This window comes from Schistocerca gregaria, chromosome 7 (genome assembly GCF_023897955.1).
Source record: "Schistocerca gregaria isolate iqSchGreg1 chromosome 7, iqSchGreg1.2, whole genome shotgun sequence".
Taxonomy (NCBI): Eukaryota; Metazoa; Arthropoda; class Insecta; order Orthoptera; family Acrididae; genus Schistocerca; species Schistocerca gregaria.
This window is the reverse complement of record NC_064926.1, coordinates 55,995,163-56,023,046: the sequence shown is the minus strand read 5'-3', so window position 1 is coordinate 56,023,046 and position 27,884 is coordinate 55,995,163. Positions and strand designations below refer to the sequence as shown.

The window sequence follows — 27,884 nt, the reverse complement described above, 5'->3', positions numbered from 1 at the left end:
TCTGTACCGTGAGAATGTAAGACCTGTGCGCTAACTAGCCGCGTGTATAACGTGGAACTTTCATCTTTAATAACTTCTAACTGAGGAACCTGAGGAAATTAAAAGTTAATATACTAGTTTCTGTTATGAATAAAAATAAGTCATCCAAATTTGAGCTTTGAAACCTGCATATTTTGGAAATTAGAAAAATCTTACAGAAAACGCAAATTTCTACAATTTTCGAGTCTAAATAAATACCATTATGTATAGATCACCTTCAGTGACCATCCAACTATGAAACAAAATCACCTTCCGTGCTTTTGTATTTATTTTGAGAATTTTACTTTTAGAAATTCACCTATAACTTTGTTAAAACCATAAATGTTTTGAATTTTTGTGAACAGTTATTTTATATGAGTAGGTGAGAGTGAATGAGTGTGCCTGAGTGAATGAAAGAGGGACATTCGCCATTCTTTGCAAGTGTATAAAATCTAGGTTGGAACTCGCAAGTGTTCAGACGATGTAACCGTGGGAACAGAGTCGCCAGTGGTTCCCCATCTTAGTGAATGTCGGATGTCCAAGAGTGTATGGTATTGTACAAGCAGCCAGAACGTTCGCGAGTATTTAAATAATTTCTGGAAATAAAGTAAAGTCTAGTTTTCCTTTCGGTTTGTTAAATTATACAGTAAATTTTGTGTAACAAGAAATCATGACGTAAATGATTCAGAAGTCATGACTGGTGCGTGCTAGATTTTGGCGCGAGGCGCACCCAAAGAGTTAATTCTGATTGGCTGTGTGATGTGTGAGCCAATGAGATGCGAGGACGGTTAGCAGACTAGGAGAGTGAGTCGCGAGTGGAGGAGGAGTCGCGAAGGAACTGTGATCGAGAAGAGACATGCTTGATGTGTCCTCGCGAATAATGTGTAAAATGAAGTCATAAAACGGCTTCATCGGTTCGGTACTGTGCGATTTGAGACTGGAAGAGTCCAGTAACGCGTAGTGTGAGTTTGAGCGAGTTGTGACTTTTCGTTCCGCGAAAGACGCGAGTAACTTTAATAATTAAAAGCGTGGCGGTACTTCGTAAACTTTTACTAAGTGCTTATGGCGAGCATTAACGTTAAAAAAACGAACTATTATTGAACATCGACTGCAAACGTGTATGTTAGAAAATCGTCTGTGTTGCAGTTAAGTAAATTCCGTAACTTTGAAAGCTAATTCTGGCGGGGTTTGAGTGTGGATAGAATTGTGAACTGAACTTTCTTCAAACGTAGATTAGCGGGCTGATGATCAGGCTTAAAGACAATAAAGAGCTTAAATAGAATTACCAACTTCGCGTTCTCGTTTGAGTAAACAATTACTACCATTCCAATAACTCAATTTATTTAGGAAGATTGCTCATAGATTGTATTTCAGCAAACATGTATCGCGGCCTCCGGTGAGCGGCTATTAAATTGCAGTTTCTTCAACACTGCTTTTCTGCAATTTTTCCAGTAGCTGCTATCAGGAGAGGCGAGTGCAGCAACTACCTAAGAAACGAGGTAGGTGGATTTCCTTTCAGGGAAAGGAAACTGCGCGATAAGAGCCTGACCCGTCGCACTACGTAAAGAAAGAAGGGGCAAGAGAACAATCTCCTTGGTTGCCGTAGATGTAGTTTGACTCCGAACGGTGCATAATAGTTTCGTAAGTAGTGATTTTCTGGTTAATCTGTGTTTCACATACAGTTGTAAACCTACCAAAGGCTACCGTAGACTATCATACATTAGCAGACTACGGCTAAGATCTTAACCGGGTTGTCATTACGTTAGGTTTGTTGCATACCTATTGAGCGTTACCTAATTTCGATCGCTCAATGTTTTACTAAATTCCCGTTGAAAGCGCAAGCGGTGAAACGTATAGAAACTGAGCGAGGATATATAAAAGGCCAAGTAACAAACGGAACGTTTTGTTGTACGTAGTTGTACTCTAGTATGTTGCTTAAAATGCCCAGCATTTATAGCTAAATCAAAATTTTCAATATTTAATTCAGGTTTTATTCTAAAATTTTTGATTTGTGACGTGAAAGAGCAAGATGTTGTATGCTAATACAACGTGTAATCCTACCGTGTAGGACATTATTTGTATACTATACCAAAACTACCGAACTGTAGTTTTGGTAGGTTGAAACTCTAGTCTCACATTAAAGTATATATTCAATGTTATACATGAAAGTTGGATTAATCTCTTTCTCATGGGCTAGTTAACGCAGAGAGTTGATTAGTATTGTATGTAATGCGTATTTGAACGATCAGCTGCTTTTATTTTACACTCAAACATCTATCGGTTTCCGTCTTGGAACATTTTCACTGATGAAGGATTAAAATGGTTTTTAGCCACCATGGACTAACGTAATGTCTGAATATAACAGTAAAACAGCTGATGGTTCAAATATGCATTTCATACATTACTTAAAGGCTATTGATAGTAACCTTCTAAAAATGTTTAGTTAATTAGTAACTGACATTTTACTCAATAAGAAGTTTGTCCGAATATGGTTGGCAACCGTAATTTTACCTCACTATAATACGTAATTACAGGTTTGTGTAGCCCAACGAACACGATTTTCTGTCCGCATAGTTTTGTACGCTGTTCATGCCATGTTTTTGGAGAAGATTAGATAACTTTTAGTTCCATTGCGAACATTGACCATTATTAGAACGAACATGGTCAACTTTTTTTTGTAAAGTAATAGCATACACAATTTGTGTAATAGTTTTGTGTGAAGGGATGCAGTAAAGTGCACCGTTCATTTCGCCGAGTAACACGGTACTAACCACGGTACGAGGTGTACATGGTGTGAAGCCAGCCACCCCCGAAATACGTCCGCAGTTCATTCTGTCGTGTGATACCGCACCTCCCAGTGTACGATGTTCACACTATGTGAGGACACGCCTGAGATGCGTCTCCCATCGTCTGTAAGAGTCGAGTAGCACAGCAACCTATTGCCTGACAATGTGCCTCCGTTCCTTTCACAGTCGTTTCATGGACATGAAGAGGTTTATGTAGCTTCACACGTGACGTTCACGCTGACCTCGGTCTTATCGATAACGTCATTGCCTCTCCACTTAGTGACTGGCTGGTGGCTGTAGAGAGCGGTTACGGATCGAGATGGCTCCCAAAACTTTCGTTGCTTGTACGATAGATCATCGTGGCCGCCATCAAGGTGGAATGATGGTTTAGACACGTCTAGTTAGGTACCTCTTAATTCTGTTGGCCACCAGCGCACTGTCTGTGTCATGTGAGAGGGTTGCCCAGGAAGTACTGCACTGCAGTTTTTCTTCAACAAATCTTTACTGAACACATGGGAACTACACACTCTATTTTTCTACGTAATCTCCATACCGTTCTACGCCCTTCTTTCAGCGTGAAATAAAGACGTGTATGCCCTGTCGGTACCAATCCTTGTCCTGGTGGCAGAACCAGTGCTGTGTGAATTACCTCCTCATGTCTTCCAGGAATGGCCCAGACAAGTGGAAGTCCGAGGGGGCTAGGTGAGTTGTGACAGCCGTGGAGGGTCTCCCCGACTTCTGCAAATCGTGGACATCCGCCTCCTCATAACCTTACCCTTCGTGCCAGCGACTAACTGTACATCTGTCGGCAGCAGATGCTCCATAGACTTTGCAGAAGCGTTTGTGAATATTCCCCACCGTTTCTTGCTCTGCAGTGAGAAATTCGATGACGGCACGTTGCTTGTAACGTACATCACCTACAGACGCCATTTTGAAACTATTCTGTAGCTACGCTACCAGTAGGAAGTGACGGGAGCTTGTCGTGCTAACTCAAGAGACTTCACATAATATATACGTAACGTTTCGCATTCGTAGTATTGTTTTCGGTTGAAAAAAAAAGTGGTTTATTACTTTCTTGCAGCCGTCGTAAGTCGATGGTTGAAATATTAGTCAGCCCGCCAAAAATCACGCTGGTATCTGTGTAGGGCTGAAGTTGGTGTAGAATTGTACAAGGTGATCGTCTGACCCTCCACCAATGTCGTAAGTCAGGGCAGTAGAATCTGTGTGTATGTGGCAGTTCGTTGTGTCAGCACAGTAAGATGGCTGAACGTGGTCATTTGACAGGATGGCTGAAGGGAGCTATCGTGTTTGTGTGTACCCATTATCACAACATGAGTTATGTTGCGAGATCTATTGGCGTATAAACGTGGAATTTCCGGCGCCTTTACAAGGAACAGTGTACTACTCGGATCCTTGTAATGTGGTGCAACAACAGTAATCGTAAAAACAGCATAACCGACAGGCACGATGAATGAGTGTCGGTCGTTGTCAACGGAAACAGCTTTCGAACTCGACAGAAACTGGTAATTCCAGTGAATGCAGGTCCATCTCAAACAGTTCCCGGGTGAACTACATGCAGTAGACATTTGAAATCGGATACCTCGCAAAAGGCCATCGTTCGTTATGGAAGATAACGCTGCACGTCTTCGGTGGACGAAATTACTAGGTAAGTTGACGGGAGGCGACTGGTGGAATGTAGTGTAGTCCGTCTGATCGCATTTTTGGATCTTTGAAATGAGGCAAGGTCTCGATTGACGCCACAAAAGATGCGTTTAACTAGGACTGTGATATTTTGGAATTGTTCCACATACCACAATTTGGGCTCACATATTCCCGTTACTGCGAACATGAACAATAATGTTTATTGAAACGTTGCCAGTGATCAGGTTTTGTCCTTTCTTCTACATCTTTAGTATGAGTATGCTGTGGTCAATCCCATTTTCCACGACGATAATATTTATGTTTAGACGATTGTAAAGGTACTGGGTGGTTGTAGTTAAACAAACAGTGTTTCCAGAGCTGCAATACGGGCTGTATACATTACAGGAAGCTGAAACATAGTTGGTATATTCATTAATCAGTGCGCTCACGAAGTGTGCTGAAAAATAACAGTTTCAGCTTCTGCCACCAGGTGAAAACATGGCTCTGTAAACAGTCAAACTGTGAAATCTTCCCTGTTTTGATGTCAGTATACTGTTTGTCACTTGGCGACATGAATTGATTTCTTCTGTAAAGCGGTTGTTGGTGTAAAGGGTTAAGAAGGTTGAAGTTTTCCGTACGAAACTCTACGGCTATTGAGAGGAAAGAAGAAAGACCGCGGACTGCTCGTAAAGTTGTTTTATCAGCTGTAGCAACGCCACATTGCGGAAAAAGCGCCGACAGAAACGGTCGTGAAGAGGTCCCATGTCAGTAAATAGGCTAAAGAATATGATGGACAAATTTGCAGAAACAGGTGAATAAGGTCGTGAGGCATGGAGAGTGCGAGACAGATCAGTCCCAATGGCAGTTTTTGATGAAGTTGCTGTAGCTATAGCCGAGACTGCTGTACGTGCCGCAAATTCTGCAGCCAGTGGTCGAGCTGTGTCATGGAACTATAGACGACATAATCGTCTTGAGAGCATTCTGCAACTGTATACAAGTAGTTATTTAGGATATTCTCGTTTATTGTTGCGTCTCAGTTGCAAACTTTTAATTCGGTTACATGTTTAGATTATTCTATACCATCTTCAGGTCTCAGTAACAGCATCAGCTACCCGTCGTGTCTTCTCGGAGCAACATATCAGAGTACATTTTGTGCTCAGCATGCAAGACGGGTTGCTGAAGCAGTTAATTCGATCCGAAGATAATACAGAGGGATCGGAACATGAAACTGAACAAAAAAAGTGTGCAACTGAGACGGAACAATAAATGAGAATTATCTTAAATATCTATGTCATAGAAATTGTATCTCTCACAGACAACAGCTCGAACGATTTTGGGGTGCATTTTACAGTTGTAGCCCAAAAATATTCAGAATGTGTACCAAATGAAGTCCGAAGATAGCCTGCGAGGACGTGACATTGCTCTTCGTTTTGTGGTCCGCAGGGAAATGGATGACATGTGGCAGGGAATTATTCTTGGGTCGGACGAGGCAGATGTTGCTATTTACGGTGCCGTGAATTCACAGAAATGTTACATCTGGCTTTCTGCCGCACCACTAATCGCGCAGGAACATCCACTGCACTCGGATTATCTGACCGTGTGTTGTGCTTTCACAGGCTTCTTTATTCTCGGTTTTTCTTCGACGAGATGACACTTCGCGGGCCTTCTAGTTGTACAGTAACATCTGCTCGTTATGAGGACCCCCTTGGGCAACAAACGATCCCACATTTGCCAGAAAACAAGTATGTCCACACCATTATTTTCATGCAAGTTGGGGCGGCACCACACGTCGCTCTTTAGGTGAAAGATCTGCTTCAAGAAATCTTCAGTAATGGCTACATCACTTATAGGCAGTTTCAAGATCTGTGACATTCTAGATGCCTCGACCTAAATCCATGTGTTCCTGGTTCTTGGCATATCTGAAATACAGTGTCTGTCAGGGGACATGTGGACTCTTCCTGATGTGAGGGATAGCACACGACGACATATCGGTCTTATTACACCGGATGTGCTGCGGTTTACCTTTGACAATGTCTTGCTACAAATGCAGCATGTTGCTGAGTTGGGAAACCATATTGAACACATGTTGTAACTTGTGACTACACCCTAATAAACGAGAAAGAACCACCGTTACCATGTGTTTCATCGTTCCTCTCCTTTTCCTGTATACACATCTCATTCTGACTGCTTACAGTGCCTTATTTTCACCTGGTGACAGATAGTGGAAATATTACTTCTTGAGCATGCTCGACCAGCGCATCTCTTAATGAAAATACCTACGATGTTTCAGCATATTACGATGTACACAGCCCACAATGCAGCCCGTGGAGCACCGCCAGTTTAATTATAACCATGCAGTCCGTTCCAGGACCGACAAGCACTCAGGCAGTCTATCGCACCTCGGCAAGCCTGGTAAACCACCAGATCTTAATGCATTTCCGATCTCTAGGACTATTTGGAACAGCGTATGAGGCGTAGAGAAGTGGTAGCTCTACGTGATCTAACCGTCAGTAGGTGGCTTCAGCTGGATGTGGCATAACTGAACAACCTTTTGGACTATATCGCTCGCGGGCTCGAGGCCATTATCAGGACTTAGAGGCGGTGTTCAAGGTCGCTCAAGATCCGGTGGCCGACGCGCAGTGACCACTTATCGTCCAAAGCAATGGGCGAGTTCATTCCTTTGTTCATAAGCGAAGCCTACACGTGTTTGCCGCCTTGCGGCCAGTCGGCAATCTCAGACTCAAGGCACACGCTTTGCAATCTATAACAAACGATTTTACAGAAACTATTCAGTAAAAAAATCATTTTTGCTTTATTTGTAACTTTATATGTGAGGTTCAGTTTGAGGTGCCCATCATTTCGTTAATGGTGACAGTTACCGTAGTACTTACGTGGAAGTAAGAAACTGCAGGAAATTCGAAAAAGTTTACAGTGAAAAATAGGGGTCGCTGTGATTTAGTGTCTGGTGCGTATTACATAATATGTTGCTGTGTGTCAAATTAAGCTAAATGAATTCTTCTTTAGCGTCTGGTGCGTATTACACCATATGCTGCCGTGTGTCAAATTAGGCTAATAAACTGAATTCTTCTTTCGACTTGGTTGGAGATTTCTATGTGTCACCAACCTCGAGAAAAGTAATTTGACGTCGCCCACTCATTTGCGAATGCACCGCGCCAGTGATAAAAACAGAGTGAAATATGCACAATATTCCTCATATTTCATAATCGGTTTCAGATACCGAAATCAAATGCTGGCAAATGATAACACTCAAAGAGGAGCGCATTTTGCCATATGGTTATTATGCAAAACTTCATTATTTAGTATATTTTTTTTAACTATCTATAGACTTTCCCGATGAAAGAATGTACTTTCTACGGGCCATCGACGGCTGGTGAAACGAAAAATGCTATGAGTTTTGGAACAACATAACTGAAGTCATAAGACGTTTATTTTCTACCGAGAATGTGCGTTTTCATAAGAAGCTGACATTACTTTTCCTCAGTTCGTCACTTAATAATCTTAGAAAATCACTGTTTCTGGACTGTCTCGCAATTGCATCTGAACAACATTTTAGTGCGGTGACTTTGTGTAAACTCCCCTGAGTTTTGGCAAAACAAGCAAATTTTAACATGGCAACAAGATAAATGTGTTGGTTTTACTGAAAATTCCCCACTCGTGACTCTTCTCTGAAAGTTACAAATAGTTAACAAAACAGGCAGAAATAAATTGCTGCATTTTCGGCGGAATTATTTTAGGTACTAACCAAAGAATAGGTGGCATGTCTTGTTGACTGGTCACCATGCAAGTGTGGGCGTGAAGGGGCCCCGCTTAATATTTCCCAAAAATGTGGGTGTAGGCTTCAGTTTACGAGGGTTGCCCAGAAAGTAATGCATCACTTTTTTTCTTCAATAATGAGATGTACGTACACAATAGAATGACGTTTTATATACGCACCCTATTTTTTTACGTTATCTAAATCCCGTTCTGTGGCCTTGCTACAGCGTGAAACTAGGGCGTGTATGCCCTGTCCGTACGAATACTTCTCCTGGTGGTGGAGCCAGTCTTCCACTACGTGAATCACCTCCTCATCGTCCTCGAAATGTTTTCCGTGAATGCGTCTGTCCTCGCGAATTACATCAGTTCGCTACAGTGTGACAACCGTGGATGGTCTCCCGGACAGCTGCAAATCGTGGAGCTCCACCGAACCGCCTTATCATGACCTCACTCTTCGTGCCCAGCGACTAACTTTACTTCTGCCGACAGCAGATGCTCCATAGACTTTGCACAACAGTTCGTGAATATTCCCCACAGTTTCTTTCTCTGCAGTGAGAAATTCAATAACAGCTCGTTGTTTGTAGAATACATCACCTGCAAACGCCATTTGGAAACTGTCCTGCAGCTTCGCTATCTGTCGGAAATGACGGATACTTTGGAGCGCTCACTCAGGAGACTTCAAATAACACATATGTAACATTTCGCAATCGTAGAATTGCTTTCCACCATTGTTGTTGTTGTCTTCAGTCCAGACACTGGTTTGATGCAGCTCTCCATGCTACTCTATCCTGTGCAAGCTTCTTCATTTCCCAGCACCTACTGCAACCTACTTCCTTCTGAATCTGCTCAGTGTATTTATCTCTTGGTCTCCCTCTACGATTTTTACCCTCCACGCTGCCCTCCAATACTAAATTGGTGATCCCTTGATGCATCAGAATATGTCCTACCAAACAATCCCTTCCTTTAGTCAAGTTGTGCCACAAACTCCTCTTCTCCCCAATTCTGTTCAATACCTCCTCATTAGTTATGTGATCTACCCACGTAATCTTCAGCATTCTTCTGTAGCACCACATTTAGAAAGCTTATATTCTCTTCTTGTCCAAAGTGTCTCGCGGTTCTTCTAGGCGCGCAGTCCGGAACCGTGCGACTGCTACGGCCGCAGGTTCGAATCCTGCCTCGGGCATGGATGTGTGTGATGTCCTTAGGTTAGTTAGGTTTAAGTAGTTCTAAGTTCTAGGGGACTGATGACCACAGCAGTTGAGTCCCATAGTGCTCAGAGCCAGTTGAACCATTCTTGTCCAAAGTATTTATCGTCCATGTTTCACTTCCATACATGGATACACTACGTACAAATACTTTCAGAAACGACTTCCTGACACTTAAATCTATACTCGAAGTTAACAAATATCTCTTCTTCAGAAACGCTTTCCTTGCTATTGCCAGTCTATATTTTATATCCTCTCTACTTCGACCATCATCAGTTATTTTGCTTCCCAAATAGCAAAACTCATTTACTACTTTAAGTGTCTCATTTCCTAATCTAATTCCCTCAGCATCACCCGACTTAATTCGACTACATTCCATTATCCTCGTTTTACTTTTGTTGATGTTCATCTTATATCCTTCTTTCAAGACACTGTCCATTCCGTTTAACTGCTCTCCCAAGTCCTTCGCTTCCTCTGAGAGAATTACAATGTCATCGGTGCACCTCAAAGTTTTTATTTCTTCTCAATGAATTTTAGTACCTACTCCAAATTTTTCTTTTGTTTCCTTCACTGCTTGCTCATCGGGGAGGAGCTACAACCCTGTCTCACTCCCTTCCCAACCACTGCTTCCCTTTCATGTCCCTCGTCTCTTATAACTGCCATCTGGTTTCTGTACAAAATTTAAAAAGCCTTTCGCTCCCTGTATTTTACGCCTGCCACCTTCAGAATTTGAAAGAGAGTATTCGAGTCAACATTGTCAAAATCTTTCTCTAAGTATACAAACGCTAGAAATGTAGGTTTGCCTTTCCTTAATCTTTCTTCTAAGATAAGTCGTAGTATTAGTATTGCCTCACGTGTTCCAACATTTCTATGGAATCCCAACTGATCTTCCCCAAGGTCTGCTTCTATAAGTTTTTCCATTCGTCTGTAAAGAATTCGCGTTAATATTTTGCAGCTGTGATTTATTAAACTGATAGTTCGGAAACACCTGCTTTCTTTGGGATTGGAATTCTTATATTCTTCCTGAAGTCTGAGGGAATTTCACCTGTCTCATAAATCTTGCTCACCAGATTGTAGAGTTTTGTCAGGATTGGCTCCCCCAATACTGTCAGTAGTCATGAAGGCCCGAAGGTACCGACTAGCCGCCGTGTCATCCTCAGCCAATAGGCGTCACTGGATGCGGTATGGGGGGTCATATGGTCAGCACAATGCTCTCCCAGCAGTATGTCAGTTTACGAGACCGGAGCCGCTACTTCTCAATCCAGTAGCTCCTCGGTTTGCCTCACAAGGGCTGAGTACACCCCGCTTGCCAACAGCGCTCGGCAGACCGGATGGTCCAAGTGCTAGCCCAGCCAGACACCGCGTAACTTCGGTGATCTTACGGGAACCGATGTTACCACTGCGGCAAGGCCGTTGGGGGGGAAAAAATGCGGTACGTTACTTTCTGGGCGTTTCCTCTACAGTGCTCTGAGCGATCCACCAGCACTGCCACTTTCCCCACCTTCCCCAGCCGACTGCGTGTCTATCGGCCACAGCATATTGCGCACTCTATACCCGGTATTATAGTGACGTCACGGTGTGCCCTTATAAATTGGGTGAGCTTGCTGAAGCGGCCGCGCGCGGCGCTAGGCGCGGCAGGTGGGCTACGTACCACGTCGATGAGCTGGGAGAGGCGGAGGCCCATCTTGACGGTGAGGCGGTCCGAGTTGTTGCCGACGGGCCGGATGAGGCGGTTGTAGTTGGACAGCAGGTCGTCGTACAGCCGCTTGGCCTCCGGGTTGGCCTGCGTGCCGCTGCCGCCCACCACCGCCAGCACGAGCGCCAGCAGCACGCTCCCCATCGTCCGCCTAGTGCGCCCCTGCAGACACCACGGCAACAGCCGCGCTCACCAGCTGCGTCCTACACGCCGAAGCTCAAGCAATGTGACAACACACTGTGCGAAGATAAAGGACCAAACTACTTCCCGCATGGTGTGTGTCTGTCAAGCCTATGTTCCCGCCACTCAAAACGTGAAGGTACGTCCACCACTGTAAAACATGATCGTTACAGTTGCCCAGCTTTTTTGGTGTAGGGAGGCACAATGTTGCAAGGACGTACTGACCTCCAGATCTTTGAACACCGTACACCAGCAGGGCAGCGTTGCTGATAAGGGATCCTGCCCATCGTACCGTCCTCAGATTTATTTATAAGTTGGCACAGTGGATAGGCCTTGAAAAACTGAACATAGAGCAACAGAGAAAACAGGAAGAAGTTGTGTGGAACTATGAGAAAAATCAGCAAAATATACAAACTGAGTAGTCCATGGGCAAGATATGCAACATCAAGGAGAGTGTGAGCTCAGGAGCCCCGTGGTCTCGTGGTTAGCGTGAGCAGCTGCGGAGCGAGAGGTCCTTGGTTTAAGTCTCCCCTCGAGTGAGAAGTTTAATTTTTTATTTTCAGACAATTATTATCTGCCCGTCCGTCCGTCCGATGCGAGGTAACTGCGCCGTAGTATGGGCACACATAATCAACTTCGCTCTCCAAAATTCTAGGACACGTTCAGATTTTCATGGACATATGCAGGATTTGTCGGTCTACACGCGGAAAAATTTGAAAACTCTAAAAACATATGTTTTGATAGAGCACAGGGAAAACTACACGACTGTGAAACTGTTGTATTCATTTGTTGCAGTTTATGTGACAAACTCTTATGTTTTCATCATTTTTTAAAAAGTGATTATCACATCCACAAGAAAACATAAATCGGGCAAGGTAGAACAATCTTTTTATCCATTCGCCAACTGTACAAGTTAGGTAGGTCGACATCATATTCCTGTCATGTGACGCACATGCCGTCACCAGTGTCGTATAGAATATATCAGACGTATTTTCCTGTGGAGGAATCGGTTGACCTATGACCTTACGATCAAATATTTTCGGTTCCCATTAGAGAGGCACGTCCTTTCATTTAGCAATCGCACGGTTTTGCGGTGCGGTCGCAAAACACAGACACTAAACTTATTACAGTGAACAGAGACGTCAATGAACGAACGGACAGATCATAACTTTGCGAAAATAAAAGAAGAAAACTTTTCGCCCGACGGAAGACTTGAACCAAGGACCTCTCCTTCCACATCTGCTCACGCTAACCACGGGACCACGGCGCCCCTGAGCTCAGACTATCCTTCGTGTGGCATATCTTGCACATGGACTACTCAGTTTGTACATTTTGCTTATTTTTTTCATATTTCCACACAACTTCTTCCTGTTTTCTCGATCGATCTGTGTCCAGTTTTTCAAGGCCTATCCAACGTGCCAACTTACAACTAAATCTGAGTGGGGGGGAGGGGGTGATGGGAAGGTTCCCTTGTGAGACCCAGTCAGATACCCCATGTGCGTCTTTTCAGGGGCACATTCCACCCTGACTTCGTTTTTATGGATGACAATGCGCGACCGAATCGGCAAGTGCAGGTAGAGGAGGTTTTGGAAAGAGGGGACATTCGACGAAATGACTGGCATGCCCGTTTCCCAGAGTTAAATCCCATAGACCCCGTGTGGGACGTGTTGGTGAGACGTATTTCAGAACGTCCACGTGTACCAATGACAATTCAACAGTTGACAACCGCACTGGTGCAGGAATAGAATGGCCTAAAAACAAAAACCCTTTACGAACCGTTATGTGAGCACGTTCCAGACCGCGCCCTGCCGTCAATGGTTATGACAAATCCTTCTAAGAACCACGTCCCACCTTGTTTAATGTCCAGTGGAAATTGGGTATGGCAGTGACTTCAGTGCAACTACAGGGTGTTTATAAATGAATATCGGGGTTTTAACACTTTATAATATTTATTATATTAAACTTATAAATGATATATCAAATGAAAGAGCAACTCAAACAGTTTTACCAAGAACCTTATAAATGCACGGGACGCATCAAATCTATAGCCTTGTTCTTCCCAAACGTTGATAAGTGTGTCTTCAGTGATTGTAGCAACAGCTGTTTTAATCCGGTTTCTTAATTCAGGGAGGTCTGCTGGTAGCGGAGGCAGGTACACACGATCCTTGATGAAGCCTCAAAGGAATGACTCGCATGGCGTTAGGTCGGGTGAACGTGGAGGCCATGCAAAGCAAGCCCTGTTATTGGGACCCTTGTGGCCTATCCAGCGCTTGGGTACAATGAAGTTGAACCAATGTCTAGCGGATTGCGTCGGAAACATTGGGCGCTGCGCAACCGCACTGGTGCTAAACACAACTGTTTGAGTTGCTCTTTCATTTGGTATATCATTTATAACTGTTAGTTTAATGTAATGAATATTATAAAGCGTTAGAACCCCGATATTCATTTATAAACGCCCTGTATTTTCATTGAATGAAGGTGTCATTTCTCTTCGTCGCTTTCAGTATTTCTTCCAGTTACCCCCTGTGTTATACTGCAGTAGTTTTTCCATGTATGATTCAAGTTTAATCGAGCTTTGTTACTTGGCAGTGACACGCCTTGCCAAACTCATTTCCGTCCTTAAGTTTTGCACACCAGTGTACGCGTTACTGCACTACAACACTGTAAAGAAAGAGTTTTGTCATCAAATCTAGGACTTGTCTAAATGTACAAACTAGGGACATAAACTGCCAGATGATAGGCAAGAAGATGGTACCAACTGCCATTAGGTATTGAGGAGAGAGCTTCGAGGAGTATTTACAAAACTATGGAAATCTGCAGAAGTCGTAATCCCGAGGAATGTCAGCGTTAAGCATCTTACCCAAGCAGAATCTCATAGACACATCTGTCCACCAAGTATTTTTGACATAATGGTTTACTACGTGCTAAATAAGATGCCTTACGGTTGAAAGAGCTACAAAAGAACGAATGACGCTCAGGATGGTCTGATAAAGTGGAAAAATGTGGAGGACACTATGAGTCAAGCCCTCGAGCTGGCGACGATTTCACAGTCGTCGACAACATGCCTGAGATAAATGCTTCCTACGACCACCCTTGGTGCCTGTGTTTATTAGAGCGGCGCAGGCACTTAAACTGTCCACCTAAGGTACAAAAATGCCTTATAACCCATTGTGCACCAAGAGAGGCTACTCTGCTCAACAGAAATCTTACAAAATTAATCAAAAAAGACAATTATCTGTGTTAGATTCATGGGTCCAGTTCCTGCTGTAGAATACACGTGGTAGCCCTGGATCATTCAGAAGGCATAAATTATCTATTTCCGCCAGCCGTTCTAGAATTTGTCCATTCTTATCTGTATTTCTGTGACATGGCAATTGAAGTCTCTTCAAATGAACTGTGCTTTCTGTAGGCGAAGCTGGTGACAAGGTTAGGCTATACTTCTCTACTGGGGGGCTTGCATACTGATGTTACACTATAGGAGCCACAATCGACAGTCAGTAATTCTGTGTCGAATTGGGTCGATGTTACGGCTATCTCATGCGTTGTGAAGACAGCCCTGTCTTACGATATGGGTGTCATAAAGCTAATTTGAATCCTTCTGGTTTTTTCTTACTCTCTCGCCTTTGTATGTCTTTCTTAGATACACAGTACGTCCCATTAATGCATGCGTAAAAATATTGACAGGATTTGTTGTTTGTTGCCTCTGAAAAGAGTATTTTATTCCGGACTTTCCGACGTTGCAAGGATTGGTTTGCCTTTTATTGCAACGTTTAAACTGGACCCTAGCACTGATAGACGTGTCTTGGCCTCTATTCTTACGTAGTGCACGAGTGGAGGCTCCTCCCTCGTTATTGTTATGAACTGAAATTGATGACTCACTGATCTAATTCGCTTGATGCAAGTCCTATGGAACCCACATGGGTCGCTATCGGGTGCCATCACCACATACCCAAATCAGCGGCCCTTTATTTACGCGAATTACATGGCATTTGCGTAGGCATTTGTTGTTATATACTTCCAAAAACCTAACAACAAAATCTCGGGTCCCTGATACGCAGAATCACTCATGTATTTTTTTTTCCAAGGACAGACTAACAAGCTATTAAGCAGGTAGTCATAATTTCTGGTTCATCAGTGTGTAATAATGTGGCATCGGATTTTTAGGTCGTAAAATAGGCTCCTTCTGGATCTCAGTTACTGTGTATAAGAAACCTAACATAGTCCATAAAAGGTATTATGCACAAAAACTAAAGATAATGTTAAATTCACGGTGTTGACATATGACCACATTATTATTCATTAGAATGAAGGAAAATGAAAATATGCACAAACACAAAAACGTTTGTTTGGACTGATCCTAAACCTTTCTAGTTTCTCCAAGATATTATTACATTATAAAACATGTACAGCCATGTGATGAAATGCATGTAATACGTGGAAGTAAATGTTGGAAAACCAGTGTTCCAACATTCAGAGAATAGTTGGCTTCACAGAAAATAATTTAAACTTTTTCTATGTTTTCCAGAGAAAAACTACGGCGCTTGTCACTCAGCATTAATTTATATGCCGGAAATGAATATTCCATATTAACGGAATTGGCAGGGGCGTGCTGCACGTTCCGCACGTGTTGGACAGGAATGCTACTATCAGGGGCGCTGGCTTCCTGCTAAGTATGCGTGCCGCTGCTCGCTAGTCCTTCGGCCATTGTCCTTCTGCAAAACAGTTAGCATTTTTGCTCGCACTTTTCCTCTCACTTCACCTGCCACTTCATTAATTTTCTTTTTTACTTCCCCAATAAACAAATGTTTTTATAGATACATCGCCCTGAGGCTTCTGAAGTGGAAATACTTCTTGCCATGAATGCGTCCTTGGCTCTAATATAAGCAGCGTCCCGTTGAATTGAGACATCTTTGAGTAATTCTTTTGCCAAAGGTGAAGGGTGGCATCCTGCAGTAAGTTTTCAGTTACCTCCCGAACGGCTGGGACGGTTTACTATAGTTCGCAGCTGCTGCTCACCGCGTGCCCCAGTGGAAAACAACCGGTTTAGGTGGCAAGGGGACATCTCGAAGTTGTTCTCCGAATGATCGTATAATTGACGGTGCCTGAAGAAAAAGTTTCTTTACCGTGGGGACTAATTTATTTACCTTAAAAACCTGTTAAACGCTTGATACCATGTGCTATCAAGTCAAATGCAGTACCAACCGATGGAATAGTCGAAGAAATTGAAGCGCTGCAAACATATATGCACCCTGTCTTCATCGACGTTATTTGTGTATAGTAGCTTCAGCTCATTGTTGACAAAGTGGGCAGTTGTTTGCAGGTTAGTCTTTGAGAGCTGCTTTGAACAAATCAAAGAAGCTGTTGTTGCTGCATCTAGGTCCAACTTGCCAACAATCAGATTTATAATGTGCTGACCAAGATTGGAAGTAGTTTCATCAACAGGCATATATATATATATATATATATATATATATATATATATATATATATATATATATAGTCCAAATGTCTTCTCGAATTTTTTGCAGTGCGTCAGTGTAAATTGAATTCACATAATCTTTACGCGACGTTGACTCTGCAGGAACAGACTAATGGCCATACATCTCAAGAAAACCTCTGAAATTAGAATTCTCTAGTTTCCTAAAATGAGTGTTTGCTGCCACAACAGTATGACACAAGTTAATGCAGAATTCACTCTTTTTGTTGAATTCATCAACTGTCTTTGTTAAAAGCGTTTGGTTCAGTTTCTATTTTCTTACGTTTCGGCTTACGTAACGCTTCATCTGCGTGCTGAGGTAAGCAGGACATTTTTCAATCGAAAGCCAACAAAACTAAGAAACCATAGGCTAAATAGAACTGTGTATAAAAAGTATTCGGGATCGTTGAGGGACACCGCTACTTAATTTTAGTAAAATAAAAATATAAAATAGAAGACATACAATACATTTTAGCAGCTTTAGTTGTCCACTGTCCTGTCACTGAATAGATTTTTATTACAACTCGAAACCATAAGAAAATCGGAACTTGGTGCGCCATTTGAAAAAACATTTATGCTTCGTCCTATGGCTATGGCATTTTCACATGCTTACTTTTCCTTTATGTCAAAACTGAGCCCAGCATCCCAAACATTATGATGAAACAGAACAATTGAGTCCTGCAGCCTCTTAGCATAGTTTTAAACGATACTAACAAAAATAAACTGCGTTACAAATGCTCTGGTGTGGTAAAATGCGAGAAGAAATTCACACTTTGGAAATGGTAGGAAAAACTAAGAACGATTAGTCTCTTGGACTTGGCAGAAAATAATCTTACAATTTTGGCAGACTCAGTCTTGCACCACTATAGACTGAAGTAGCTGTTTTCGGCATTTTCTTGTTGAGCTATTCTCACACAGAAACTAGAGTAGATTTTCATCAACGAAAATGTTACTCTTTGTACGTCCATCAGGACATTACGTACATGTTTAGTTTGGCGGGTGGGTAACAAAATTTCGACAGTGGCCTCGCAGTCCTACGATGAGAGTCCGTGTGTAGCCAAGAGGAGAGGCGAGGTTCGTTTACTAGAGTGGCTAGGCAAGTTTAAATCTTCCCATGCGTATGGTTTTTTTTCCCCTCTGAGACCAGTTTAAGGAGTACTAATAGCTTTCATTATGGAAACAGACAAGTGGCAGGTGTTCTATGAGCTACAGTCCTTTTCCCAAATATCGCTTCTAGCCCTCCCACCTTAGATTCTTGTTAGCAGATGGACTTTATCGTCTTGAAACACAGCATAGCCACTGGGGAACAATTAGGGAACCGACATTGTGCTATGGGAAGGACGTGGTCAACAAAAATGGTCGTATAACCTTGGCAGTAATTTGACCTTGCAGAGTAACAATGGTGCCAATGCAACACCGCTTTATGCCTGCCCAAATGATCAAAGAATACCCTGATGTTTCACTCTTGTGATGTTAACTCTGCCAGAAGTTGGAACTGTGGGAAACAAGACTCATTCGTCCAGATGAATTCCTCCATTTCTCCATTGTCCAAGTTTCATGACCCTCGGCACCACATTTTCTTGTCACTGGCATTTGCACCATTGATGAATGGCTTTTGTATTCCAGTTCGCCATGCAGTGACCTGCCTACAGAGCCCCCTTCTTGTTGTTTTGTTGCTGACAGGGTTCGTGAATGTGACGTTCAGAACTGCAGTGACTTTTGCAGCTGCTATCCTCTTATTTTTCGTCACAGTCCTTTTGAATGACCATCTGTCATGATCACTGAACTCACAGTTTCCTCTGTGTTGTGACTGACCTGTTTTGCCGTTTCCTCTGCAAGCCGTATAAATCTTGCATACACTGCCTCTTGGAACACCATTCACTTTGGCTCCCATGATTAGGGGGGTACCGGCTACATGAGCACCAACAATGTGCCCACTTTCGAACCCACAGACCTCTAATATAATGGACTCACAACAGCACAGAACACTGTTCGGAACACGACGTCCCCTTACAACGTATTGAGGACATTGCTCAGGTGTCGCTAGTGGTCAAACACAACTGCACAACCAGTAGGCTTGGCTGTCATGTGCAGTTATGTTTGTAAGGCGTCCGGATTTTACGGACCTTATATGAGCTTGATCCATAACGACAGTACGATACAGCATGAGACCCTCAGAATGTAATAATTACATTGTATCAACAAAAGGCAATTGCAGTAATCTGATGTACCAAAAACGAACAAAACAATATCTACCAATATGGACAGAGGCATGAATAATTCAGTTAAAGTGAAACGCATTTTGGAGACGAACCGAGAAGGTGGTTAATGGCATCGGAAACCTCGCTGAACAAGAGAACGGCGATCTTCAGCGCAGAAAAGCTTAAGGCTAGAACAATACATCATTCCTTTTAAAATAAATACGGTCGGGACCGAGGGTAAATGGCTGGACGGCATTAACATGGCTAGGCTGCAACTCGGTCATGGAACATAAAATTCACCTCTAACAAGACGGCGATTGGCTGAAGCTATACTGGGCGATGCAGACTTGACATGTTGGGGAGATCCACATTATATAAAAGCATTTTGAGAACTAAAATTTCTATATATCTCTCTTGTCTCGCAGCGGACCGCACAAGTATTTGGAAAATTGCGAGGGCGCTGAGCGTTTTGCATTCTGTGAAGTGTGGACGATACGCTTCACGTATTGTGGCGACAGACAGCAAAGAGGTATTTAATTATTACTATGGGAATTTTTGCAGGCAAAGAGATTGTGCACATCGCTCCAACCCATAGCGAGTGTGTAATAGCCATTATTTCGATTAGGGAACATTAACGTTCTGCGGAACACAGGAAAGTTGAGACTGAGTGAAATCAGTACCATCATGCATTAGCCCACAGTAAATGTTGAGTTGAGAGTTTTGCTCACTACAACTTGCGTATGCTTTGACCAGCTATGATATCATAGATGGAAATGAGCTAATGAAGAGTTTGATCATTCTTTCCTGTGAAAAAAAGTCTTATGTAGAGATAACGATTTTAATAATCGTCAGTTCCATATGTCCACGAGTTAAATATTTTGTTATTGAGTGTTGAAAGTAATGCAAATGGTGCAAATTGCTCTGAGCACTATGCGACATAACTTCTGAGGTCATCAGTCGCCTAGAATTTAAAACTAATTAAACCTAACTAACCTAAGGACATCACACATATCCATGCCCGAGGCAGGATTCAAACCTGAGACCGGAGCGGTCGCTCGGTTCCAGACTGTAGCGCCTAGAACCGCACTGCCACTTCGGCCGGCTTGAAAGTAATTGAACATGATTGTTATGTATCACTTGTAGCTGTTTTGTATTTCTAGAATAGACCCCAAACTTTCACTTTTGTGAAGTCGTGCATTCTTGTTAAGTGACAGCAGCATTTCTAATGATTTTTGTTGCGATATGCGCATGACATTAGATGACTTACAGGGCCAGATTCATATTTATATAGAATGTCTGTTTAACACCCTGGGCTTGAGAAGACAGTTCAGATGTTTGTCCATTTACGCGCTAAGTGGTAAGCTAAGTTTGCAGACATTAGTCCACTCGTTGCGCAGATACAAAGTGTAGACAATCTCACATGTTCAAGCACGCATTTCTCGCAGTATTTTCGTTAAACCCACGTATGTATTAGTTACTCTAAGAAACTGCATAAAAAGTGTATGTGTTGTTGTATAGATCGTTCCAAAACGTAATGTATAGTGTGGGCAATGGAATATTTTCTGGGCAAATTTTATTTTTCCGACACTGTATTAAAAAGGATCCATTTAGTTAATTAGATGATGAGTCACTGGTAAAGATAAATAAATGTTTGTGAGTATTCGCGACTCCAGCAGGCAGTACGAACCAGTAGATGTCGAGACAGGATAGTTGGTGAACGGCAATTTTATGGCTGCTTAGTTGAAGGTTTTATACAGAGGGATTTATGGCTTCCTTGTTAAATGCAAGCTTCAGACGACAAGGAGGGCACCTCAAAACTTACAGAAGAGACGGGCATAACACTATTTTCTTGTGCGCATTAATCTTCAATACCGGTATGCTGGAGCCACCTCTCATTTCACTACAGGTGCACAGGCACGGCTATATTACTTGATAGAAAGTGTCCAGGCGCTTGTTAGTGGTTTTAATTCTGGTAGAGATATATCAAGTGGGGTGTCGCAATGTCTGTGGAAGAATAGCAGCCCACTACTCCTCAAGTGTCATAATCTGGGAAGATAGTGATATTCGACACTGCGGGCTGGAGTGAAGCCGACGTTGTTAATCACCCCAAAGGTGCATCAATGGGTTCATGTCACCTTTGCTGACAGATTCTATTTTATGACAGGGTGCATTGTCATGTAGAAGCAACCTATCGTCGGCTCCAAACTGTTCCTGTGCTAACTATCGGTACTATAAATGATCTGATGTAGCGTTCTCGAGGCGTTCGCCAAACCCAAACCTCTTCCATCTGATTACCACTCCAAATCGACCATTGTTTTTGTATCCCTAATCACATTGTCTTATCTGGACACTGGTAGCACACTGCAACTCACGATTAATTTCTTCTGTTGATTTCAAGTGATCCTTTGCACCCGCTCTCCGCAGTGCTCGACGACCCCTGTCCGTCGCCAAATGAAGTCGGCCTGGTCCTGGTTTAGTGTCTGTGGTTCTTCCTTCCCGTTTCCACTTCACAGTCACATGACCAAGAGACGATTTCGGCAGCTTTAGAATGGCTGAAGTGCCCGTGATGTTACTTTCCTAGGCCACTGACCTCTCCTGACCGACCCGTTCTCCTCTTAGTCCTTCCCTCCTGACAAGAAACTTGTACCCACCTCCTTCTGCAATGCTGCGTCAGCTTCTTGTGACGTCTAGTGCTCAGTTCCGCATAATCGTTTATGTATCACAGAGCGTATATGTAAACTTAAAGGAACCTTTTATAGTCTGACCTAACGGTTGTGTGGCATGTTTGAATGATTTAACGCCCCGTGATTCGTTGTTAGGTGTCTGCTGAGCTGTCATGCACGTAAAGCTAATACCCAACAGACCTGCACTATTTTCGTTAATCAACGTAGACATTGCGTCGCAGTCCCGTTAGGACACTTTGGGTCAAATACAAAACTGCTATGCTATCTTGTGGCGAGTTACGGCGTTACGACCCTCGAAGATTCAAAAACAGCTGTGTAGAAAGTCAAAGCGCTAGCGTTGTTGCAGCTGACATTCTGGCCGCCAATGTAATAAAACGTGTCAGATACTCGTCGTAATATGGCATTCGTTGAATTCGACCAGAACACCGGGAGGCAGGTTCCTGGTTGCTCCTCTATGACGACGCCCCAGCCCACAGAGTGAAGTTTGTGCAAAACTTTTGGTCAGCAATTGGACCACAGTGGAAGATCACGCACGGTATTCGCCGGATATGGTACCAGCCGACTTCTGGTGGTTCCCCAAACAGAGGTTTGCTATTAAAGCACACTGTTATGACACAGTTGAGGACATCCAAGGAAACTGCACTGTAGTACTAAATGTAACTCAAAAGATGAACTGGAATTACTGTTTCAAAACACTCTGAAAACAATTTCAGCTGTGTTTTGATTCAGGAGGAGATTATTTTGAATAAAGGCTGTCCTTCTGAGAAAGTATTGCCGGAATTTCAATTTTCATAGCTACACTCCTAACGGAACTGGGACACACTGTTCAGAAATTCAGGATAAGAAACGGAATCGTTATATGTTCGGCGGAGTTGCATAACTGCTGAAGTATCAAGTGCATAACGATGGTCTGAGAAGATTCAACGTCTGTTGTACGCTATCTGAACATGTCACCAAGAAATATTTCGGGGAGGCTTTCGTCTGGATGAAGGGGTAGCGTATCCAGACACGACAATTTACCTGTTGTAACGAACAACGCAAAGATTGCCAGCTGAGGGGCTCCAATCTTAAGAACGTGCGCTGAACGGTGTTCACTAAGACATATGCAACTCCACCGGCACTGTACCTTTCCGTCCTATCTGCTGCCCATCCTGCTCTTCAGATTGGGCAAGCGTACAGCTATATTCTGTGATGGCGTGTGGACGTCGAACAGTTAGACACCACGCTTACTGTTACTGTCATTCAAACATTATCTATAGGCATTCATGACAGTAGCCCGCTCACAACCAGTCTCATAGTTTGTGATAAGTACATTCCCAGATGACTAACCATACCAATTTGCCCTTTGTCAAAGTTACTTCTGCCAATGGTTTTCCCAACTTGCGGGCCGCTTCATCACAGGAGTGATTGCCCATTCATTTTTTTCACTTTTTTTTTCATCTCCAACAAAGGGGTGGAATAGCAGCAGACAACAACCGGTATTCTATAAAAGATTATAAATATGTGGGAGCGGTTCTGAAATACACACTAAAAAAAAAGTTTTCCATCACCTCGGTTCCGAGAGTTCCGAGATCAACATAAACATTATTTCCGCCATTTTCATTGATCATGAAAACCACACATTACATGTTGTACCACCATAAACTGAGACCTTCAGAGGTGGTGGTCCAGAGTGCTACACACAGCGGTACCGCTAATACCCAGCAGCACGTCCTCTTGCATTGATGGATGGCTGTATTCATCGCAGCATCCTATCCATATGTTTATCAAGGCTCTATTGGTCCATATTGTACCACTCCTCAACGGTAACTCGGCCTAGATCCCTCAGAGTGATTGTCGTCCATAAAAAGTCCTTTTCAATCTACCCCAGGCATGTTCGTTACGGTTCATATCTGGAGAACGTGCTTGCCACCCTAGTCGAGCAATGTCGTTATCCTGAAGTAAGTCATTCACAAGATGTGTACGATGGTGGCACGAATTGTCTCCCGTGAAGACGAATGCCTCGCCAATATGCTGCCGATATGGTTACAATATCGGTCGGAGGATGGCATTCACGTATCGGACAGCCGTTACGGCGCCTTCTATGACCACCAACGGCGTACGTCGGCCTCATATAATGCCACCCGAAAACAGCAGGGAACCTCCACCTTGCTGAACTCGCTAGACAGTGTGTCTAAGGTGATAAGCCTGATCGGGTTCCCTCCAAACACGTCTCCGACGATTGTCTGGTTGAAGGCATATGTGATACCCATCGGTGAAGAGAATGTGATACCAATCCCAATTCCAATTCCAGTAGCGACGTAAAGAGTAAAATTAACCCTGCAGCCATGGAAAAATATAGGTCCATTTAATATAGCTGCTTGGTATGTTCCATTTTCTCCAAGTCTTGTAGGCGATGACATCTCGATCGGCGAAAGATTCAGGTCCAGAAATGGAGGCGTTTTCACAACGGACGATCACTAGGGTAAACCAACCAGTACCAAATTTCCAGTAGCGTTGTCCAGAGTAAAATTAACCCTGCAGCCACGGAAGAATATAGGTCCATTTAATATAACTGCTTGGACTGTTCCTTTTCCTCCAAGTTTATTCTCGAGGCTAATAATATGTTTGTAGACAGGCATGCGGTGGCGGCGTTGACGATACACATTTTCTGAAAGTACACCAAGTAACTGGAGACATTACTTCGTACTATAATTATTAGTAAAGTGTGATCCGTGATCTCTGTAACCGGGAAGCGAACATCGCGAACCGGGTGCTCAAGGATGCAACAGCTTGAAAAAATTCGAAAGCATAGTGCCGCACTGCCCGCCTAGCGAGTCGGTGACGCAACCCGCCTGACATGGCTCGGCGCACCAGGGTACAAATGCTGCGAGTAAGACCACATACAGCACGTGTACGGGAGAACTCCCACCGGCCAGCGCGTTACGTAATCAAGGTCACTCGTCTCCTATATAAGCGGGCAGTGCTTGCCGGCAGATACATTCTGCTGTGAGCTTTATCTGCAACAGCTTTAAACACTATGCCTCGTCGACGTGTGTATCGTCAACGCTGTCACCGCATGCCTCTCTACAAACATATTATTAGCCTCAAGAATAAACTTGGAGGAAATACAACAGCCCAGGCAGTTATATTAAATAGACCTATATTCTTCCGTGGCTGCAGGGTTAATTTTGCTCTGGTCGTCGCTACTGGAAATTCTGATAGTGGTTGGTTTACCCTAGCCATCGTCCGTTGTGAAAACGCCTCCCTTCCTGGACTTGAATCTTTTTGCGACCGAGATATCATAGCCTACAAGACTTGGCATTGTGGTATTGATCCGAAGACGCGAAGTAGACCTAGTTATGTTTATAGTAATATGTCATTTACATTGTATACACGCTCCTGCAGAAAAGTTAGTAATGATGATCGGCATGTTGTTGGGCCCATCTGTACCGCGCTGCATCGTGTTGTAGATGCAAAGATGAACCTCACCATGGTCGTCGGGAGCGAAGTTGCACATGATGCGGTGCGCACAGTTTGAGTCGTAACATGACGTCCTGTGGCTGCACGAAAAGCATTATTCAGCATTATGGCATTGCTGTCAGAGATTCTCCAAGCCATAATCCGTAGGTAGTGGTCATCTATTGCTGTAGTAGCTCTTGGACGGCCTGAGCGAGGCATGTCATCGACAGTTCCTGTCTCTCTGTTTCTCCTCCATATCCGAACAACATCGCTTTCGTTCAGTCCGAGACGCCTGGACACTTCCCTTGTTGAAAGCCATTCCTGGCACAAAGTAACAATGCGGACGTGATCAAACCGTGGCATTGACCATCGAGGACTTGTTGAACTATAGACAACACAAGCCGAGTACCTCTTTCCTGGTGGAATGACTGGAACTGATTGCCGGCCGCGGTGGTCTCGCAGTTCTAGGTGCTCAGTCCGGAACCGCGCGACTGATACGGTCGCAGGCTCGAATCCTGCCTCGGGCATGGATGTGTGTGATGTCCTTAGGTTAGTTAGGTTTAAGCAGTTCTAAGTTCTAGGGGACTGATGACCACAGATGTTAAGTCCCATAGTGCTCAGAGCCATTTGAACCATTTGAACTGGAACTGATGGGCTGTCGGACCCAGTCCGTCCAATAGGCGCTGATCATGCATGTTTGTTTACATGTATAGGCGGGTTTAGTGACATCGCTGAACAGTCAAAGGTACTCTGTCTATGATACAATATCCACAGTCAATGTCTATCTTTAGGAGTTCTGGGAACCGGGGTGATGCAAAAATTATTTGATGTGTGTACATGCAAAAATGTCCACGTGCGAGTAGGACTCGAGCACTGTCGGTTCCGTACAAACTTTATTATTTATACAGACAGTTCATCCATAACGGTAATAGGGATCTGGAAGATTTCTGCCTATTATCGACATTGATACTGGCAAGATATCGGCCCCAGGAATTCCAAGACTACCGAGAATGTTTTAATTTCAATTAAAGAACGTTTCAGCCAGAACTGGGATAACCAATAATAATAAACGTCGTGTGGCCAGGGCCTCCTGTTGGGTAGACCTGTCGTCTTTAGAGTTGACGCCACTTTGGCGACTTCCTTCTCGATGGGCATGAGTGATGATGATAGATACAATCCAGTCCCTGACCGGAAAAAAATTTCTGACACAGCCCTTGGCGTGACAGTCCGTCACGCTGACCACCTTTTTTTAAATTTTAACCATCAGTTTTTTAAATCTTATTTTGTTCGAATTTGTTCATTGCATTTCTTCGGGGCGGACATCCCTTGACACCATTCAAGTTCATCGTTGATATATACACTCAGTTTTTTTTTTTATTACAGAGTGGCAGCTAACCCTCTGACAGAACACGCTGAGATATCGTGCCGGCATTAAATGGTTCAAATGGTTCTAAGCACTGTAGGACTTAACATCTGAGGTCATCACTCCCCTTGACTTAGAACTACTTAAACCTAACTAACCTAAGGACTTCAAACACATCCATGCCCGAGGCAGGATTCGAACCTGCGACCGTAGCAGCAGCGCGGTTCCGGACTGAAGCGCCTATAACGGCTCGTCCACAGCGGCCGGCGACCACTCAGCTATCGGGGCGGACTGGGATTACGAATGATAAAATAAATATTTTGTTCGTTTAACGTCGTTACAACTTAACAACTTTGAATTTTTTCCTTTGGTTGTACTGTGAAATCTTAACGCGTTGCAAACTTTATGTTTATAGGCCGAAGGGAAGTACCCTGGAGGTATTCATAGTGAATATTCGAGCATCAGAATATGTGAGTTAAACAGCGTAGGTTTTGGTTGCATTGACTTAGAAGCTTACACTTATTACATTGGCAAGCAACTATAGACCTTACTATCTGGCATGAATATCAGCTTGATACGTCTAACCCATCATGGGGAAAAGGGGCGGACGGACAGACAGAGGGTCACATAACAAATTATAATTTATTTGTATGATATAGTTATAAATTCACAATTTATGGATTTCTTTTCTATAGTTGTACTGTGTAACGTTGCTTCTTGCGAAATTTCTACATATTACGAGAAGTACCCTATAAGTTTTGATCAGTCAGTTTTCGAGTATTGAAAAATTTGACAAGAATGGCCGTATCTTTTGACTGCATTGTTTTAAAAAGCTAAACTTTGTTAAACCGACAATGGACCGTAGACCTTAGACTTCAGAAGTTAACACATTCCCGAGAAAAAAAAGAGTTGAAAACACCATTACAGGCAGACAGAATGACGGGCAACGAAGTGATACTATGATGGTTCCGTTTTTATCGACTGTGGTGCCCAGACCTAAAGAAACAAATGATCTTTTAAAAGACACATTAATGAATTTTTACTATCTTCAATATTTGTTAAAAGGTTTGAAGCAACAGTTACAATGTAAACGCCGACAATAATATTAATAACGCCGTAGAATTATCGTGACGCTAGCTGGGGATGAACATGACAATTGTGATGGAAGTTGGAACGATGACTATGGGGCATCGTGCTCTTGAGGAAGCGGCGGAGAAGGAAAGGGAAGGCTGTTGTGAGGCGTAGAAGTATGATTACGGCTGGAAAGAGGGGTACATTTCATACACTCCTGGAAATGGAAAAAAGAACACATTGACACCGGTGTGTCAGACCCACCATACTTACTCCGGACACAGCGAGAGGGCTGTACAAGCAATGATCACACGCACGGCACAGCGGACACACCAGGAACCGCGGTGT

The 27,884-nt window shown here is 43.4% G+C and overlaps 1 protein-coding gene across 1 annotated transcript in view; it reads right to left on the bottom strand.

Annotated features, from left to right (window-relative positions):
• The window catches only part of LOC126281519 (acetylcholine receptor subunit alpha-like 1), a 950,196-nt gene that overhangs the window by 389,859 nt on the left and 532,453 nt on the right, over window positions 1–27,884 (bottom strand). The window contains exon 2 of the mRNA XM_049980559.1: window positions 11,076–11,282. Coding sequence (XP_049836516.1) covers window positions 11,076–11,264 — 189 coding nt within the window. The 5' untranslated portion in view covers window positions 11,265–11,282. The remainder of the gene's footprint in view (window positions 1–11,075; window positions 11,283–27,884) is intronic.